Source organism: Phyllobates terribilis, unplaced genomic scaffold, assembly GCF_046119375.1.
Source record: "Phyllobates terribilis strain yellow unplaced genomic scaffold, ASM4611937v1 Scaffold_2__4_contigs__length_985480577, whole genome shotgun sequence".
Classification (NCBI taxonomy): domain Eukaryota; kingdom Metazoa; phylum Chordata; class Amphibia; order Anura; family Dendrobatidae; genus Phyllobates; species Phyllobates terribilis.
The window spans coordinates 356,849,554-356,871,455 of NW_027362762.1; the positions used below are offsets into that span (position 1 = coordinate 356,849,554).

General features: G+C 46.7%; 1 protein-coding gene across 38 annotated transcripts in view; it reads right to left on the minus strand.

Annotated features, from left to right (window-relative positions):
* Positions 1–19,501, minus strand: part of ABI3BP (ABI family member 3 binding protein) — a 436,219-nt gene extending 416,718 nt beyond the window's left edge. For 24 of the 38 annotated variants that reach the window (XM_073664649.1, XM_073664639.1, XM_073664660.1 and 21 more), the window contains exon 1: positions 19,220–19,500. In XM_073664649.1, coding sequence (XP_073520750.1) covers positions 19,220–19,298 — 79 coding nt within the window. In that variant the 5' untranslated portion in view covers positions 19,299–19,500. Of the gene's footprint in view, positions 1–19,219 lie in introns of all 38 variants that reach the window. The other 14 variants (XM_073664670.1, XM_073664668.1, XM_073664664.1 and 11 more) reach the window with 4 other exon arrangements.
* Between the last annotated feature and the right edge of the window lie 2,401 nt (positions 19,502–21,902).

The following is a 21,902-nucleotide window of genomic DNA, read 5'->3' on the forward strand; positions in this document are numbered from 1 at the left end:
TACTAAGAATTTATAAAAAAAAAAAGTTAAACTTGACTTATTAACTATGAGCCTAACTATACGGTAAAGCTGAGAGCTGTAACTTTGGACAAGGTGCTGCTACCACCTGTGGTGTAATGTTTATGTATTGCAGCCACCACTGTGCTAACCCAAATTAACAAATTAGCGAAAGATCTCTGCACCAAATAACATACCACGGCTACAAAAGCAGTTAAAAGGCTCTAAACTCTGCCAAGTTTTTGCAGTTAACATGGTTACAGAGAAATTCCAAGTAACAAGAAGATGAAATAAAAAACATCTGCATAGTTTGGGCATATGCAATGCTGTATGTTCCAGAATCAGCTAGGATCGTACTGTACGTTATATATTTGGAAAGCGTTTGGGCTGTAGTTGTAGCACTTATAGCACTAATGTAACTCAGAAGCTGCCAAAATGTGGACTGTGCAAACATTTAGCTGTAGTTATTGACTAAGAGTCGCACCACATTCCTTTCCCTGTGATTTCTGTTGTTCTGAAACTGAAGATTATTACAAATTGGATTTTCCCCATGGTCATGAAAGTTACAGCTTTTAAGGCGTCCATTTAAAGGAAAACCCTACTGAAAATGTAAAAAAAAATTAAATTATCCTATAGCGTTCATATGGTTCCATAACTACACATTTGTAAACTCTATGGTGTATTTGTTGATACATGACGGGTTCTACATTTTAGAAGCTTGTGGTTATTGTTTATCCCCAGCATTCCATTTTTTTCGTATCAGGGCTTGTGGTTCATTTAAAGGTGTTTTCTGGGTTCTAGACAAAGAGGGACTGCAGATTACCGAATTATGACAGTGTGTTATATGCAAACTGTCACAATTTCCATGTATTCCCAATATGAGTGGGCAGTCCATCTGACCGCAAGTATGCGACTTGGTCATGATTCAGCAATTCGCTGCAGACATTTGTCTAGAGTCCGGAAAACCCCCTTAAGTACTTGCTCCTACACCAGTCTACAACTCATCTGGCAGGTGCAAGTGCACAATTATGTGCCAACTAAACTTCACTAACAGAAAATATATAAAGGGTTGACTAGGCATAGGGATTTGATGACTGATCTACAGGTTAGGTTATCGATAGCAGATTATTGGGAGTCTGACACCTCGTGCCTCCACTGATCACTTGTTTTTTTGCTCCAACTGGACATAAACACTTTGAAATTCATTTCCTGAGCACAGCTCCATTCAAAGTGTAGTGGCAGCTGCTGCTGAATATTCTTTCACAAAGAAACTGTGCTGCAGTAGCTGGTAGTGGCCTCTACACTTTGAATGGAGCTGCTTTCAGCAACTCCGTTCAAACTCTTTATATTCGATGACTGCTGGAGGAAAAAACAGCTGATCATGGGGGTGCTGGGTGATGGACTATCACCGATCTACTATTGATGATTTATCCTGTAGATAGGTCATCAAATCCTTAAGCTTTATTCACACAGTTATTTGCATTGCTATCCCAAAAAAACTGTCCACAAAATAGTCTATATTGTTCATTATCACACTGTTTTTTGCTGCCTTCTATAGAAAAAGATGCATTACCAATGTATTCAAGATCAAAGTCAAACGCCATTATTCTTTCTATGCCTTTGTAGATATTGAGTGGATCGGTTAGTGATCTGGACTCTGTCCCATTTAGGTTATGTGCCCACGATGCAGAAATGCTCCGGATTTTTCCTGAGCATTTCTGCATCTCCCTGGCAGAAAAAACACATGCGGATTTTACATGCGTTTTTTCAGCCAGGGACAAGCGTTTGTCAAGCGTTCTTCACATACATTTCCGCATGCGTGTTGTTAAGCGCTTTCCAAGCGATTTTAGCATCACTTGGAAAAGTGCTTGACAACTTGGTCACACTATATAAATCCATGCAACCGGCATGGATTTTATATAGTGTGACCAAGTTAGTTAACTAAAAGAATAAAAATGGTAAAAAAAAACTAAAACATTATACTTACCTTCTAATGGCCCCCGGTCTCCTTCTCAGGTCTCCCCGGTAGCTCGCGGTGGTGTAAAAGGACCTTCCATGACGTCATTTAGTCATGTGACAGGTCACGCGACCACCGACGTCAGGGAGCCAGGACGCATCACTAAGGAGACCGGGGGCCATCAGAAGGTAAGTATAATGTTTTTTTTTATTTTAAATTATTTTTTTTATAGGTACTATGGTACCCGGGTCTGGATGAGAGTCTCCTCTTCTCCAGACCCGGGTACCATCCGCACATTGAAACACTTAATATCCGCATGTGCACATGTAGTCATGCGGATATTAAGCGATTCAATGCAAGTCAATAGCAGCAAAAATGCCGCGATTACGCAAAATAATTGGTAGTGCTGCGGATTTTTCCGCAATGATAATCCGCAGCGGAAATTTCCGCAGCATGTGCACAGCACATGCGGATTATCATTGGGGAACATTGCAGACCTTCTACCAAGCGTTTTTTAAGCGTTTCTGCGGTGGAATTGCCGCTGCGGAAATGCTTAAAAAACCCATAGTGGGCACACAGCCTAAGCTGGGCTATACAGAACTATACCAAACAAATATTAACTTTCAGTGCCTTTAACTATATCAGATGTAGCCTCTCTTAAACTAACACACAAGAAAGATATGAAGATACAAAAAGTTAAAGGGGTGGTCCAAAACTAACACTCATTTAATCCTAAATATTTATCTATTTAATGTAATAAGCTAATTGCTTTTCTAATATACCTTAATTAAAAAATCCCTACTATTCCCTCTCTTCTGCATCTAACCGCTTTATTTTTTTTTCAACAACTTCTTGTTTAATGAGATTTTTTTGAGAATCGCCAGTGGATGCTGAGATACTCAAGTAAGAAGTCATCTGTCGGCAGAGGCTGTGGTCATTCCACAGCCTTTGACCCCACCCTGAAACAAAAAGTCAACAGTGACATCAAAGTCAGGGGCTGGACTTGTCCCTGCTCTACTGAGCGTGCGGTGGCTGTTAATTCTGCTCAGTAGGATCTGGTCACTGCAATATTCTTTTTAATGCACAGTGACAGTGCACTCCCTCACTGGCTCTGATGAAAAGTGATGAGCCAGCAAGAAAGCGCACTGTCAGTGCTGTATTGTAAGGAGAGAACCTGGTGGGCAGTGAGATCAGAGATCAGCCCCACTCCCAAAACTGACGTCACTTTCGGGGCAGGGCAGTTTTCTGCCTTTCCCGCTCACTGGGTAATCTCCTTACAATGCGCACTAACAGTTACTGTCATTGTGCAATATTCTTTTTAATGCACAGTAAATAGAAAGAGGGGGAGACACGAAGCGCAATAGGGTCTTATCTGGTGGAGAAATTGGTTTAGGCGAGATGTATAGGAACTGCTCACCTTTTGGGGTTGTTAAACCCAAAACTGAGGAATCAAGGTGTGACAGCTACAGCAGTACCCTCAGGTAGGGAAATCCCGCCATACAGAACAATTGGTGGAGGATAGGAGTAGTAGTCTGCGCTGCTGTGCTAGATTCAAGAAATCCAAAAGACATGATAAGGGATTAGATCATGTGGTTTATTTTCAACGCGTTTTGAAGTTGAACCAACTTCTTCATCAGGAGAAACACAATGTTATGTGGTTATGGTACATAGTGGTTCTCCTGATAAAGTTGGTTCAACTTTGAAACGCGTTGAAAATAAACTGCATGATCTAATCCCTTATCACATCCTCCAGATTTCTTGAATTTAGAACAGCAGTGCACACTACTATGCCTATCCTCCACCAATTGTTTAAATGCACAGTGACAGTTCGCTTCCCTGATGAGAAGTGACTAGCTGGCAAGGGAGCACACTCTAACTGTGCATTAAAAAGAATATTTCACAGTGAAAAGATCCTACTTAGCACTGACAACCGACGCATCCTCAGTAAGCCAGGGACTAGTCCAGCCCCTGAAAGAGACGTCAATGATTACACTTCATTTTAGAGTGAGAACAGAGGCTGTGGTAGTGACTGCAGATTCTGCCCTCTGATCACATCTCTTTTCAGTATCGCAGCATACAATATGGATTCTCAAATTAAATGTAAAACAGAAAGTTGTTAAAAAATAAAGCAGTTAGATAGAGTAGAGTGGGAATGGTATGGAATATTTAATTAAAGTATATTAGAGAAACAATTTGATTATTACATTAAATAGATTGACATTTAGGATTAAATCAGTGTTAGTTTCTGACCACCCCTTTAACTTGACACAACATAGCCTCTGAATTTGTATTGTTAGGTGTCAAATTACACTCATCTGCTTCGGAATATCTATATTGTAATATTTTGAAATTTTAAGAATTACTATATCTATAGCAGGCAGATATGCAAGGCCACATAGTGTTAAAGAGAACCTGTCATGTCCTAGTGTAGCACCCTGAGGATTCGGCTGCTACAGGGGTATTGCACCTCAACCCAGAGGTGTGATATTCCACTCCCGGGTAAGGAAGGAGTGTGGAACTGAGCTCAGATAGACTGCATGCACTACATACATCCCATTCCAGAGGAGCAGGCCGACGGTACTCCCACTTAGAAATGTGCAGGTACAACCGAGCCTGTTCCTGGCTGGAGTGGGAGGGGGGGTGGTACATCCCATGTAGTGTAGGGGCAGATAGGGGGAGCAGTCTGGGTAGTGATAGGAGCTCATTGGGTGCTGGTCACCTGAGCTCACACATAGAGGGATATATAAGGAGGGCACCAACTTAGATCAGGGTCAGACGCTGAGAACAAGTCAGTTGGAGAGGAGAGAGAAGGAAACAGCAGCCCTGGAGAGAGAGAGAGTGGAGCAGAGAAAGACCCAGAGGGGGAAGACTGAAGGGACCCAAGAACCCAAATTAGAGCACCGGGTGAGGAGTCAGCAAGAGGGTACCGGAACCCAAGCTGGTGGGGGCAAAGACATTCCCCAGCCAGAGACCGGAGACCGTGGGCAGTGTCTGTCACGGTCACCCACTACATTCACCCCGAAGGCACACCACATGAAGGGTCAGGGAACCCAGGGCCAAGGGTGTCCCAAAAGAAGGCCCGAGGGAGCTGGACCTAGGTGAATCCCTGGTGGGGACGGCTGAAGAAAGGACAGAGGGAGAGCTCAGGGCCACGCTCCGGACTTGTTTGGGGGTTGGCTGGATCCAGGACCTGGTGGACGCAGCACGGCTCGGGTGGTCACTAACAGCTGGAGTGACCGAAACATCAGCAGTAAGTAAACTCCCTTAACTGCACAACCCGAGTCTGTCTTCATTGCCGGCTGCACCGCACCACCACAACCCCCATCCTCTGCGCCTGTCCCCTCTGAGGCTATACCCCTCCCGTTGGGGGTTATCCCACCAAGCTGCACATCCACCATCAGCCTCAGCGGACCCTGCTGCAGCGGCGGCCACAGTGACCGCATCACAACGGGTGGCGTAGTCGACACAAAAGAACTCTTATAACATCAGTAAGGACTGCCACATAACACTGAGCTTGACGCCCTGGGCACGGGACCGGGTCACAGCCGCTCGGAGACTACAACCCCCCATCTGATCCGGTGCCGGGTATTCCCCTCAAAAAGGAATATGTCCCAGGGGGCGCGTCAACTTTGGCGTAGTCGGCAGGATTACGTGCCCGCAACACCCGGGTACTGCGTGCCTGAAGGAAAGTGCAAGTTTACCTCAGAAGGAAGTCTCCCGCCGGTTCCGGAGGGTCCACGCCATCGGACTCCATCACCGGTCGTTTCCCGCCGATTGTCCGCCATTTCCAGCTTGTTCCCGCCATCTGCCGAGTTTCCCGCCACTGGGAAGCGATTCCCGCCAAAACCGCAGATTTCCCGCCTTGGAAGAGCAGCGGACGCCATTATGGGCGTGCCAAAGGAGGGCAAGAGGCCACCTCCCATCGTGGGCCAGGACAGAAAATGGCGCCAAAAATGGAAACCGCCCCCACCAACAGAGACTGTGATGCTGGAGGTGTCTGTCAGCGTGAAAGAACTCCCCCTGGAGCTGACAGTCACCGAGTTGCCCCGGGACCGCCCTCTAAGTGGGAGGAGACGAAAGAGAAGAGAAAAGATGGGTGTCGCTTGGAGCAGTCTGGAGCGAGCGCACCCGGAGGCAGGAAGCCTGGAAAGGAGCAGCAGAAAAGCTCACCCGGAGATGGAAAGAGAGCAGAACAGCACCGGCCCGCTGGCCAGGAGTCTGCTAGAGACCGAGGAAGGAGGGCAGAGCAGCACCGGCCCACTGGCCAGGAGCCTGCCGGAAGCCGAGCAGAGCAGCACCGACCCGATGGTCAGGAGCCTGCTAGAGTCCACAACCCCGCTAGGTCTAGCGGAGATCCTAGCGCAGCTCCCCCGAGACCGGGAGTGTGCACAAACTGCCCTGGAGGGCCTCGCAAGGAGGATGGCCCGGGTACAGCGCGAGATACTGGCGGAGAGGAGTCGGGAGATGACCCAGCAAGCAAAGACCAGTCAGCGGAGCACGCTACCCTGGAAGAGGAAGCAGACCGCCTCTGAGGATGGCGCGGGAGGACCCAAGGCCGGAGACGGCGCCGAGGAGGGAGCCGAAAGCATGGAGGCAGGTAAAAGGGACGCCTATACCCCAAGCCGTGACACCGCTCACCTGCCCCAGCTCCCCGTCGCAGAGCCCGAAAGTCCCCCTGCTGTGCCCGTAGCCGCCAGGTCACCGCCATGGACTAGGCCCCGACCGGAAGCCGCCGCAGCGACCCCTGTGACGTCACGCGCCCCGACCCGGAGCGTGACAAAGCAGGAAGTACCACCAGCCTGGTCGCAAGGCCTAGTACCCCCGGGCGCCGCACCACCAACAGCGCCACCTACCTCCGCGGAGCCTCCGGCCTGGCCGCAAGGCCAGGTAGCCCAGGGCGCCGCCGTCCTAACGGTGCCCTTCACCTTCCAGGTGCCCCAGGCCTGGCCGCAAGGCCTGGGCAACCCGGGCGCCACCACCACCGCGCCCGCGCCCGCAATACCTAGGGTGCCACACCTGGGGGAGGACCTCTTCGGCCAGCTCACATGGCCGGACGGGCGGCCCTTCATCTGGCCCGAAGGGTACCCTGAGCTGGAGCGGCAGCAAAGACTAGGGCCCTTGTGTGAGCCCCTAATCCCGGCTCCGAAGCCCATGGCTCGGGTCTCGCCTCCTCTAGCAGAAGCCCAATTCGTGTGGAACCCCACGGGAGAAGATTTGATGGGGTTCACCGGAGAAACTCGGGCAGCCGCAGCTGAACGTACAGAGTGTTGCCGTCAACAGCTGGCAGAGTTTAAGAGAGAACGGGAGGAGAGGCGGGTCAGAGAACAACAGGCCCAAATCCAGAGCGCGGAGCAGAAGAGCCGGACTAGGAGGAACCCCCGTGCAGCGCATTGTCCCCGCACCATCGGGACAGTGATAAAGTTCAACCCGCAGCATGGGTGGGGCTTTATTCGGGACCGTAACAACCGCGGTGACGTTTTTGTGACCCGCAGAGACGTCGAGTCCCACCTGCCGGAAGGTCACAAAGGCCGTGACCTCTACGTCGGAGACGAGGTCACTTTCACCCGGCACAAGTGTGCCAAAGGACCTTACGCCCTCCACGTACACCGCCTGACGGAGGAGGAGTTGCGGTACGGGGAGGAGGAGCCAGAGGACCTGGACGGGTCTGAAGAAACATCATATCAAGAAAGAACAGGAGGAAGACGCCGTTGAGTGCGGCAGAGCAGGTGCTGTAAATAGTTACCCAATCGGGGTATATAGAAACTGAAACTGTTGCTGCTGCTAAAATAGTCCCCGTTGGGACCAGTGAACTGTTTTACCCGTTAACCCCTTCATCCTACAGGCTGAGGACTGTGAGCAGCCATTCCCTTCCCTCTACCTGGCCGAGGACTGAGAGCGGCCAACTTTCAACTTTCCCTGTATATAGTTGCGCTTCCTAAAGCGCCCCCTACCGGTTTTATAGAAAACCAGAATTTTCTAAGAGACTGTCGCACTTTTCCCGGACACACGTTGCACAGTGTCCGGAGGAGGAACCTGAAACCAGAGAAGTCTACGAGAATGTTTTATATGAAAAGTTATATATAATGTTTATATGTTTTATATGTTCATATAAAAATTTTGTATGTTTTGGTGTTTTATGTCTTACAGCCCGAGGACGTGCTGTGATTTACCAGGGGGGAATGTAGCACCCTGAGGATTCGGCTGCTACAGGGGTATTGCACCTCAACCCAGAGGTGTGATATTCCACTCCCGGGTAAGGAAGGAGTGTGGAACTGAGCTCAGATAGACTGCATGCACTACATACATCCCATTCCAGAGGAGCAGGCCGACGGTACTCCCACTTAGAAATGTGCAGGTACAACCGAGCCTGTTCCTGGCTGGAGTGGGAGGGGGGGTGGTACATCCCATGTAGTGTAGGGGCAGATAGGGGGAGCAGTCTGGGTAGTGATAGGAGCTCATTGGGTGCTGGTCACCTGAGCTCACACATAGAGGGATATATAAGGAGGGCACCAACTTAGATCAGGGTCAGACGCTGAGAACAAGTCAGTTGGAGAGGAGAGAGAAGGAAACAGCAGCCCTGGAGAGAGAGAGAGTGGAGCAGAGAAAGACCCAGAGGGGGAAGACTGAAGGGACCCAAGAACCCAAATTAGAGCACCGGGTGAGGAGTCAGCAAGAGGGTACCGGAACCCAAGCTGGTGGGGGCAAAGACATTCCCCAGCCAGAGACCGGAGACCGTGGGCAGTGTCTGTCACGGTCACCCACTACATTCACCCCGAAGGCACACCACATGAAGGGTCAGGGAACCCAGGGCCAAGGGTGTCCCAAAAGAAGGCCCGAGGGAGCTGGACCTAGGTGAATCCCTGGTGGGGACGGCTGAAGAAAGGACAGAGGGAGAGCTCAGGGCCACGCTCCGGACTTGTTTGGGGGTTGGCTGGATCCAGGACCTGGTGGACGCAGCACGGCTCGGGTGGTCACTAACAGCTGGAGTGACCGAAACATCAGCAGTAAGTAAACTCCCTTAACTGCACAACCCGAGTCTGTCTTCATTGCCGGCTGCACCGCACCACCACAACCCCCATCCTCTGCGCCTGTCCCCTCTGAGGCTATACCCCTCCCGTTGGGGGTTATCCCACCAAGCTGCACATCCACCATCAGCCTCAGCGGACCCTGCTGCAGCGGCGGCCACAGTGACCGCATCACAACGGGTGGCGTAGTCGACACAAAAGAACTCTTATAACATCAGTAAGGACTGCCACATAACACTGAGCTTGACGCCCTGGGCACGGGACCGGGTCACAGCCGCTCGGAGACTACAACCCCCCATCTGATCCGGTGCCGGGTATTCCCCTCAAAAAGGAATATGTCCCAGGGGGCGCGTCACTAGCTACTATCTACACTGCCCCCATTGCTTTGTCAGTGATGCAATATGCATCACTAATAAGCTTTTTTCATTAAAATTGGTGCTATTATAATGATTTTATAACCTTTTATGTACTTAGATCCTACCTGCTCATTTTCAGTCATAGGGGTGTGATTCTGCCATTCAGTCAGGGGCAGGCGCTGCATTCAGTCATTGCTGGCGCCACCCACGTATTTGAATATTGCTCCCGGCAGGCGCTATTATTGTGGATGCACATGTCTGGTCGCTGGTCCCCGCACGTGCGCAGTGAGGCTGTGTGGTTACCAGCTTCATTGCGCACGTGCTTTGTTCCCGTGTATGCGCAGTAAGGCTGTGTAGTTCGCAGTTTCACTGGGCATGCTATTACCCTATGTTCCCCGTGCGTGCACAGTGAAACTGGTAACAACACAGTATGTAATCACAACCAGGCTCTGATTCATGCTGACTATTGAGTGAATCTAGTTTATTTATTTATCTTACTTATACAGCGCCATTAATTCCACAGCTCTTTACAGACATTATGGGTGCTGTACCTATTGGGGCTCACAATCTATATTCCCTATCAGTATGTCATTGGAGTGTGGAAAGAAATTGGAGAACCTAGAGGAAACCGTTGCAAATACGAGGGAGAAGATACAAACTCCTTGCAGATGTTGTCCTTGGTGGGATTTGAACACAGGACCCCAGTGCTGCAAGCCTGCAGTGCTAACCACCATCCTGCTCAGTTGAGACTAGTCAGCACGTTATCACAAGTATGAAAATTGCATACATGTGGTCACATCACTTCCCATTAACAAGAGGAATCGTAACAGTGTGCACATTGCACAAGGTCACAATTCGGCAGTCTACATAGAGTGACTGCAGAGTTTTCTTCTGAGACAAGACAATCCCTTTATTAATAAGCGGTTGTCTAGTATAATGGTATTGGGGTTGCATCCTTTGGATAAGTCATCATTTCTCAGCTTGGTTGGGATCTGACACCTGACACCCCACCCATCAGCTATTACCAGCTCCACCAGCGGCCAGATGTAAACAGTGTATGGTTCCACCACACTGCTAGTTGCCTCTTCTGGGAAATGCAGATCAGCTCGTATTCATTGGAATAGTACTGTTCTGCAGTACCTGGGAGCAGCAACTAAATGGCGCTCTATAAATTGTTTACATCCAGCAACTGCCAGGGCTAGAAACAGCTGATCATATAAGTATCAGGTGTCAACCACCACGGTCTAATATGGATGCCCTATCCTAAGAACAGGTTATTAATATCATTGCAGTGGAAACCCCTTTTATGTCAGAAACTCTGGTGGTCCAGTAAAGAGGTTAATTTTAGGATTCTTGGTGGTCCAAGGCAGCGAAAGGATTAACATCAGGATTCCTGATGGAAGTTAGTAGAGAGGTTACTATTTCATGCCTGAAGGTCTATGGTCTACCAATCAGTGTTGTCCTGGCTGTTCAGCTTTCCATTTCTTCCCTGCACTGACCATAGTGATGAATGTAGGAAAAAGCTAAAAAGGTCAGACTGAGATAAGGGATAACTATCCAGCTGCACTATTGCTCTGTCGTGTCGATGATCGGACAGAGTGTTTCAGCTTTTACGTCACAGTTTATAGGGAACAGCAATTTCATTAATGATGTACATCATCCTGCAAGATCCCTTCAAAAAAGGCAACTAAAAATGATGTATGATCTGAGGCTAGGTTCACATAGTTTTTAAAGGGAACCAGTCACCATGAAAACGCACTCAAATCTGCAGGCAATTTGTTATAGAGCATGGGGAGCTGAGTATGTTGATTTAAAGTTTTGTGAGAAAACCTTTGTTTTAATCATTTATGGGCGGTCCTATCAGTGACTGACAGCTACCCCTCTGTGTGCACAGTTATACAAGGAAAGCTGTCAGTCACTGATAGGATCATCCACTAGACTGAAAATCGCATAGGTGTAGATTGTTAAAACCCAGGTTATACTGTATCTTTTCTCATAAAACTGTATATAAATATTTTCAGCTCCTCCTGCTCTATAATATGACGCCAGCAGATTGGACTGTATTCTGATACTGACAAGTTCTACATAAAGGTCAGTTTTTCTGTTTCATTAGAGGAATAGAAAAACAGAATGGGAACTTGTGCAAGAAATGGCTTGATCATATGATGGACGCAAATGGCAGCAGGCAGACCTAACTAATAAAAATGAGGTTTGTTTGGTGGCTGTCATTTTGCTAGATAAAAAAAATGTGCCATGTTAAACTTTTTTCCCAGGAACATGTTACTTGAGGCTCCTAGCTGTGACTTAGAAGGCTACTGTTAACCTAGCCTGACATAATACCTGTTATCTTATCTGTCAAAACATATGTCAAGATAATGCTCATTTGGTTACATTTAGCAAACTCAGTCATGTCTTAATGTTCATAGCAATAATAGTCCAAAATGATTACCTATAAAACTGTGTTTATTACAACCAACAGAAAGACTCACATCACATTGCAGCTACCCAACAAACCTGCAGGCCAAATATACCAGGAAGGGTCCAGCATTGAGGGCATATATACCAGATATGTATACCAGGATGCGCTCAGGATGGGAGACATACTGTATATACCAGGATGGGCCAAGGATGGGGAACATATATGTGGCGCCCCTGTGGGTTCAGTCTCCACAGAGGTACTGCATCTCACCCAGAGGTGTGGTAGCCCACTCTCACGTAAGGATGGAGTACTGCCCGGGACCCAGACACTAGCATCCATTACACTCCACTTCAGAGGGAAGGGCGAGATTGCTCCTAAGGGAGAGCACAGCCCCTGGTCCCTAGCTGGAGGGTGGAACCATGTAGTGGGTGTGGGTGGAGGAAGTAGTTTCGGGGAGCACTTCAGTAGGAGTATAAAAAGGGAACCATCTTGAAGGAGACAGGACAGTACTGAGAGAGCAGTCAGAGGAGAGAGTGTTGGGAGCAGAAGGAGCTCTGCTCAGAGGAGTGGGGCCTAGTCTGAGAGTCCCAGGAGAGAGAGTGAGAGAGGACGGGAGGAGAAGGATGGCTCCAAGAGGAACAGAGGGGATCCCAGGGGCACGGGAAGTGCGGATACCACCCGTGCGCCCGAATCTACATGGACGTGGAGGGATCAGGCCGCAGAGGGGACCGGCCCCTAACTAGTGGAGAACTAGAAAGCTCAGCTAGAAACCGGAGGCTACTGTTCTTGCAAGGCGCAGCTGCCAACCACCACAATTACATCGCCGAAAAGGTGGCCACAGAGGGTCCAGGGGACTGCACGTCGCCCGACAAGATCCGAGGCTACTGGCTTGGGACACTGATTGTGAGGCGCAGGGCAGGAGGGTGAGAGCCAGCGCAGGGCAGGAGGGTGAGAGCCAGCGCAGGAAGACGACCGAGAAAGGAACATTGAACGGGGTCCCGTTTAAGTACTCCTCAAATACTTGAGAGCTGCTGAACCCTTTCCTTGGTGAACACAGGACGACGTAGGCGGTAATAATCCGGAAAGTGTAACCTGAGGAACTTAACAATTGTGAGTAAAACCTGAAGACTGCACCCCACTGTGTCCTTGAATAATTGCTACGCCATCACCAGCCCTGCACTACACAGCACCAGCAACATCTACTTCATAACTTCACTACATCCTGCCCTGGAGCTTAGCTCTGCCTGTGGAGAGCTGAACCAACTCTGCTGCGTCACCATCAGCTCCAGAGGATCTGGACCGCAGCGGCGGCCCCATATAGCCGAATACCACAGGTGGCGTCACGAACATTATATATAAAAACTTTATTCCCTTTAACTATAATCCCCTTTTTATTGACCGCCCTGGGTCACGGACTGGGTCACCGCCACTGTGACATTCCCCAGCACCGACCGGCCCGGCTACCGAGTACCCCATGGCCCAGGGGGCGCGTCATATAGACCAGGATGGGGCCAGGATAGGGGACATATATACCAGGATGGGGAACATATATACCAGGATGGGCCCAGGATGGGGGATATATATACAAGAATGGGGAACATGTATACCAGAATGGGGGATATATATATATAGCGGGAAGGGGCCCAGGATGGAGGCGATATACCAGGATAGGCCCAGGATGGGGGACATATATTCCTATATATACCAGGATGGGGGACATTACTACATAATGGTGGAGGGGGGCAACACGTATGTCCTTATAGGTTTAAAACGCTACAAGGGCCCATTCATCTGACCAACACAAGGGGCCTATATGACGCTAGTTACACCACTGTATACAAACATCCCGCTAAAATGATATGGGAGCAATTCAACAGGGAGAACATTATCTCAATGCCCATCCAATTGTATCAGCAGTTTTCACTGCAGAAAGGGTTTCCCTTATTGGGAATTTGTCAGCAGGTTTTTGCTACCTCATCTGAGAGCATGAAAACACATAAAACCGAAACCATGGGGATATAAAGAGACCATAGTCCCTTAAAATGGAGATCTCCCAGATAAATAAATCCTACAATATAATGGAGTGATGGCCCCCAAAGTTGAACAACAGTTAAACATCATCCATTGTGAAGATGTCAAGATAAAAAATGTCAAATATCAAAAAAGTCAAAAAATATAGAAAATATACATAACGATGGACGTACATAATATATATTTATATAATAAAACTGATAGGTTAGTGGTGAGGACACAAAAAACAAGACATCACCATGGACAATGAGGTATGTTATTAGTTATGGAAGCTGTAGAGCAATGATGTCAATCATTACTAATGCAATACACTATAGGGAGAGACAGTATTATACAGGTTCTTCTCTCAAAATTAGAATATCATCAAAAAATTTATTTATTTCAGTTCTTCAATACAAAAAGTGAAACTCATATATGATATAGAGTCTTTACAAACAGTGATCTATTTCAAGTGTTTATTTCTGTTAATGTTGATGATTATGGCTTACAGCCAATGAAAACACAAATGTCATTATCTCAGTAAATTAGAATACTTTAAAACAACAACTTGAAAAATGTTTTTAAAATCCGAAATGTTGGCCTACTGAAATGTGTGTTCAGTAAATGCACTCAATACTTGGTCGGGGATCCTTTTGCATCAATTACTGCATCAATACAGCGTGGCATGGAGGCGATCAGCCTGTGGCTCTGCTGAGGGGTTATGGAAGCCCAGGTTGCTTTGATAGTAGCCTTCAGCTCGTCTGCATTGTTGGGTCTGGTGTCTCTCATCTTCCTCTTGACAATACCCCATAGAGTCTATGGGATTAAAGTCAGGCAAGTTTGCTGGCCAATCAAGCACAGTGATACTGTTGTTTTTAAACTAGGTATTGGTACGTTAGGCAGTGTGGACAGGTGCCAAGTCCTGCTGGAGTATGAAATTTCCATCTCCAAAAAGCTTGTCAGCAGAGGGAAGCATGAAGTGCTCTAAAATTTCCTGATAGACGGCTGCGCTGACTTTGGTCATGATAAAACACAGTGGACCTACACCAGCAGATGACATGGCTCCCCAAACTATCACTGATTGTGGAAACTTCACGTTAGACCTCAAGCAGCTTGGATTGTGTGCCTCTCCACTCTTCCTCCAGACTCTGGGACCTTGATTTCCAAATGAAATGCAAAATTTACTTTCACCTGAAAACAACACCGTGGACCACTGAGCAACAGTCCAGGTCTTTTTCTCCTTGGACCAGGTAAGACGCTTCTGGCGTTGTCTATTGGTCATGAGTGGCTTGACACAAGGAATGCGACACTTGCTGCACATATCCTGGATACGTCTGTGTGTGGTGGCACTTAAAGTAATGACTCCAGCAGCAGTCCACTCCTAGTGAATCTCCCCCAAATTTTTGAATGGCCTTTTCTTAACAATCCTTTCAAGGCTGTGGTTATCCCGGTTGCTTGTGCACCTTTTTCTACCACACTTTTTCCTTCCACTCAACTTTCCATTAATATGCTTGGATACAGCACTCTGTGAACAGCCAGCTTCTTTAGCAATGACCTTTTGTGGCTTACCCTCCTTGTGGAGTGTGCCAATGACTGCCTTATGGACATCTGTCAAGTCAGCAGGCTTCCCCATGATTGTGAAGCCTACTGAAACAGACTAAGGGACCTTATTAAACGCTTCGGAAGTCTTTGCACGTGTTTTTTGTTAATTATTCTAATTTACTGAGCTAATGACTTTTGTGTTTTCATTGGCTGTAAGCCATAATCATCAACATTAACAGAAATAAACACTTGAAATAGATCACTCTGTTTGTAATGACTCTATGTAATATATGAGTTTTACTTTTTGAATTGAAGAACTGAAATAAATTAACTTTTTGATGATATTCTAATTTTGAGAGAAGCACCTGTATGTACCTCTGTTGGTTAATGGAAGAGATCCCGCGACACACACCCCTAATTATGCTACCAGTACATATTGTCCTAATTTGTTAAGCAAAGAAAGTGATCTATAAGATGTCCTAATACTACAGCAATGGATGGATGCAATTACACACCTGGGATGCCAACTGGAATTGATTTGAAGCATGCATTTTTTTGCTGATTGGGCCACTAAATCATTTGCAAGGTCAGCGTTAGGAAGAAATGAGGCAATTGCCAAGGGCCACCATACTCCCAGGGGCCCCCAGAATTTACAGCAAAAATTAGCTTGATAATCGCACAACATTATCAATCTAATTTATGATGCTGAGACTGCTTAAGGACCTTCGGTGACATCACAGTCATGTGACCATGATGTCACGATGGGTCTTGTATTCTGCGGGCCTTCAGGACCTTCGGTGACATCATGACCTTCGGTGACAAGTGAACGTAATGTCACCACAGATCCTGTAGTGTGCAGGAGTTTAGAAGAGAAGTAGAGGGGACTGGTAAGTATTCTTTTGTGTGTGTATGTATGTGTATATAAATATATATATATGTGCTCCAGATATGCATATATCTGTATGTATGTGCTCCGTGTATGCATGTATCTGCTCTTTGTATACATATATGTGTGAGTACTCGGTGTATGCATGTGTGCATGCTGTATGTATATACATATGTGTGTGTGTAACATACAATGTGTGTGTCACATATGGTATGTGGAGCATTCGCAGTTATAAATCCCGGCAGAGCAAACAAGAGGTCAGGTGTAAACATGTCAGCAGTCGCCCAAAGAAAGAACAAAATGCTGCCTATTCATCGGGTGATTGGATTGTTTATGGCGCAACAAAAATCATTGTTCTCAGCAGCACATCACCCGCTGTAAACTGCAGATATGCTGCTGATAACATGATACTGTATGTGGACAGATTGATCTATTAGTGATCGTTCTGTGCCCATCTTCCTTTGTCAGCCGCTGTAAAGAGGCCAGTAAACAAGCCCTGAACCACTTCAATATTGTCGATCGCGTTTGTTTAATGGCCTGAGCTCAGCGCATGCAAATGCAACCGAAATGTTTCTTTGTGATGGTGCAATATGTGAGCATTTGGGGCTCCACTTTAAACTTTTTCCCAGGGCTCCACTTTATCTAAAACCAGCCCTGAGCATTTGACAGGCACAGCAACACCTTTTTTGTAAGACAGTCAGTGGGATCTTACCCTCCAGCTAACCAGAGATCAGTCATGCTTGCTATCTGCCCCTCATCAAGAATTCAAAGGACTGTCCATTGAAATGGCACATAAGTGCTATTAAGGCATTTTATACCTCTTCTAAAATGCAGGGGTCTTTTTGGTATAAAATCCAGGCATGAGTATATTGGGAACATGCAAATCCCTAATATGCTTTAGAAATTAATATGCAACTTTATTACATTGCAATGATAAAAAATGGCAGTTCTTAGGAACTAATATGTACCTTGGCAGCCTGTATTCTGACTATGATACTGACAAAACAGTCTGTGCTATGCCACCTGTGCCTGCTCAAGGACCACAGCAAAGCAGGGGAGCAGCTATTTTTTGTTTTCTTTCTGTATTATTGGATTGTTCCCACTCATAAGAGTGTTTAAGTATCTGTATCAATACCTAGGATCACCTTGGTCTCACCATAGGCACATTTAGGCTGAGTTCACACGATGCGTTTTTCATGCGTTTCCGCGGCGTTTTTGCAGTTGCGTAAACGCCGCGGAAACGCATGAAAAACGCATGGTAGAAGGGCAGCAATGTTCCCCAATGGAAATCCGCATGTGCTGTGCCCATGATGCGGATTTTTGACCGCAGCGTAAACGCTGCGGTCAAAAATCCGCAGCATGTCAATTAATTTTGTGGAAACGCTGCTCTTTTGCCGCCATTGACTTGCATTAGACCGCATGGAATCCGCATCACTGTATATGTTGATGCGCTTTTCATGCGGTCTAATGTGCGGATGGTACCCGGGTGTGGATGAGAGGACTCTCATCCAGACCCAGGTACCATTAAAAAAAAAAGAATAAAATAAAAAATATATATATTCTCACCTTCTGACGGCCCGCGCTGCGTCCTGCCGGCTTCCCGCGCACTTCGCGGTTGAATGAAGGACCTTCGCTGACGTCAGAGTCATGTGACGGGTCACGTGACGCTGACGTCGGAAGGTCCTACAGTCTTCACTGCCGGCAGCCGGGACCGATGAAGCAGGACACCGGGGGCCATCAGATGGTAACGTATAGATTTATTTTTTATTTTTTGACATCACACACTATATAAATCCATGCCGGTTGCATGGATTTATATAGTGTGAAGTTGACAAGCACTTTCCAAGTGATGCTAAAATCGCTTGGGAAGCGCTTGTCAACCCGCATGCGGAAATGAAAGTGAAGACCGCTTCATTTCCGCATGTCCCTGGCAGGAAAAACGCATGTACAATCCGCATGCGTTTTTTCCTGCCAGAGAGATGCAGAAACGCTCAGGAAAAAATCCTGAGCATTTCTGCATCGTGTGCACATACCCTTATACTTAAAGCGTACCCTTCGTTTTAATTTTTATCTCATAAATCAATAGTATACATGAAGATAAGCAACTTTGTAATATATCTTATCAGAGGAATCCCCATTACTGAGATAGGAGATGGCAGGTGCTACTGATAAGATTCCATGTAGATAGGAGGGGGAGGGGCTCTGTCTCTAGCTCCTCCCTCCTTTCGTCTACAAATTTTGGCAAAAGAAAGAAGCAGATTTCTCCGATAAGACGTATTACAAAGTTGCTTATTTTCATGTGTACTATTTATTTATGGAATACAAATTAAAACGACGATTACGCTTTAAAATGATGAATGTTTCACTTTTCTTTCTGTATTTTATATTTGCGAAACTTTATGGAACTCCTAAGCTATGGCATAGATATTTTAGTGCACAGAAAAGTACTTAACGTTGCACGGATACATTTCACACAGATACAGAAGAGCTCCAGTCATGTTTCCCTGATTGCACTGACCTGGAATATGATCAAGAATTACAAAACATGTGTCACCAAACCCTCTCTATTCCTGCTGTCAGTGAGGACATATCAAAGGCTACTGTAAATGGACCAGCAGGCACATACAATGACATTACTGTATACCATTAATATAGATGAAGTGGAAACAAGTACAAGTGTAACAATCTGATGCAGAAATATTGTGACACTCCAGCTGCACTATTGCAATATGCCAAAATCACAGCTAATCACCAACCCAAGGCAAGAGGGGGAGTGTCACAGTTTTCCAAACTTTCTTCTACACAGAAGTAGAAAAATAATAGGAAAAAAACTATATAGAAATATATCTATTTATATAACATCAATTATGGAGAACACATATAGATATTAGTTTATTTAGCTATAAAGTGAAGTACCTACAATGGTCATGTCCACCCAGCAGAGCATTATGAAGTCTTCTCCTTCCATCTGCACTATACAGCATTTCAAGTAGAACAATACAAAACATGCAGAAATGATTTACTTGCCTTTTGGTAATTTTTGTGCATCTCCAGGGTCAGTTAGAATAATTCCACAGAAAAAAAGGAATGAGATCCTTGAGATCATGTTTGCAGAGCCCAGCACAATGACAGATGCTGGTGTGTAACACTCAGCAAGGTGGCTGCAGTAGAAACTTCTCCACTTCCACTAACAGAGGCAGAAACTGGGACAGAGCTAAGTTTAGCTGGGCGGAGACATGACGGCATCTTCTAACTCAACTTCATCTACATAGATGTAATAATCTCTGTGTGGCTGTGTGGAATCACATTCTTCTTATATACTGCAGTATGCAGAGAGAAAAGATTACATTTGCTACACTGTGTGATGTTGAGCTGTGTGATGATGCACTTGGAAAAGTATGTTCCTTGCAGAATTTAGTATAAGTTTACATAGTGTAACCCCACACTAATAAATGATGGACTTCCTATAAAGCTATTCCCTTACAGATTGTATAGTTAGACTAAAACTTTATTGTGTTGTTGCAGAATCTTACTCCAACCACCAAAAAGCAGTTTTATGTTAGAGAATCTTACTTGCCTAATACCCTCTTTTGCAGGGGCGGACACAGACTGTAGTGGGCCCCTGTGCAAGAAATTTTTGGGGCCCCCCCCTGCCCTTCATAAGGCAACAAAGTTATGTAAACATAACCCCCCCATGTGCATCTCTCACCCCCCCATGTGCATCTCTCACCCCCCCCATGTGCATCTCTCATCCCCCCCATGTGCATCTCTCATCCCCCCCATGTGCATCTCTCACCCCCCCATGTGCATCTCTCACCCCCCCATGTGCATCTCTCACCCCCCCATGTGCATCTCTCACCCCCCCCATGTGCATCTCTCATCCCCCCCCATGTGCATCTCTCATCATCCCCCCATGTGCATCTCTCATCCCCCCATGTGCATCTCATCCCCCCATGTGCATCTCATCCCCCCATGTGCATCTCTGATTCCCCATACTCCTAGTTAATTAATTGTATTTAAAAAAAATAAAACTTGTTATACTTACCCCCATGCGATCCCTGCAGAATCCTGGCTCTCGTCCACGTCGCTGCCACCAGGTTCTCCTGACGTTCGGCCATGTGACGGCGCCACATACATAGCCAGCAGCTTTTGTTTTGGCCAAAAGATTTTTAAAGCCGCCACCACGATAAGATAGACTCTTCTGGCCGGGCCCTACTCTAACCTATTAAAATTTTCTTAAAATATCCAATACTCTTTTTAGATATATTTTTATTTCGTTTTCTTTAAGGGAATGTATCATATACATTTTTTTTTTAAATGACCAATAATACCACATACAGGGAATACCGCCACACCATGACCAGACCACATATTACCACAACATAGTGACCGAATAATACCACACAGAAGGAAGAAAACCTGCCACACCATGACCAGACCACATATTACCACCACATTACTAATATTACCACCACATTACTAATATTACCATAAGTGTCATTATACACGGGAGCTGTATACATGGTATGTATAATTTAAGTGTCCAGGTAATCTAGTGATCACCAGTGACATTATACACAGGAGCTCTGTATATAGTGTCAGTGTACAGGTAATTCAGTGATCACCAGTGACATTATACACAGGAGCTCTGTATATAGTGTCAGTGTACAGGTAATACAGTGATCACCAGTGACATTATACACAGGAGCCCGGTACATAGTATATAGTGTAAGTGTACATGTAATACACTGACTCACTGGTGACGTCTCTAGGTGAAGTCCTTCAGCTACGCTTTTCTCCTTCATCCAGCACAGACCGCCATCACGTCTTCCAGCCAGGACTCGTCTCTGCATAAAATAACACAGTTATCTAGAGCACATTCCCCAACTTCTACATTACGCAGCTGAATACAGACGTGCACCCACCATTAATATATAGTTATTATGCAACCCACCATTCCAAATATAAATTGTAATCCACCACGGTGCCCCCATTAACTGTAAATAGGCACTTAATATATAATTTAATTAGAACCTCTACTCTTTCCACCAATTTGTTACCAGTTACACTCCTGCATCCGCAACGCCCCCTACTCTATACTTCCTGCTCCCCGCATTCATTATTTACATGCACCCCCTGCCCCAATTCATTATATCATGTCCGTGCTCTCCCCACCCCATCATCATTTACTCTCCCCCACCCCACATTCATTATGTGCAGCTCATTATCCCCCTACTCCCAATTCCCCCATGTGCAGCTCATTTTCTCCCAATTCCCCCATGTGCAGCTCTCATCCCCCCCATGTGCACATTTCTCATCCCCCTCCCCCACATGTGCCCCTCTCTCATCCCACCCCATGTGCATCTCTCATCCCCCACATGTGCACCTCTCTCATCCCCCTCCCCCACATGTGCACCTCTCTCATCCCCCTCCCCCACATGTGCACCTCTCTCATCCCCCTCCCCCACATGTGCACCTCTCTCATCCCCCTCCCCCCATGTGCATCCCCCATTCCCCCCCATGTGCATCCCCCATTCCCCCCATGTGCATCCCCCATCCCCCCATGTGCATCTCCCATTCCCCCCCATGTGCATCCCCCATTCCCCCCCATGTGCATCTCCCATTCCCCCCCATGTGCAACCCCCATTTCCCCCCCTGATGTGCATCTCCCATTCCCCCCCCATGTGCATCTCCCATTCCCCCCCATGTG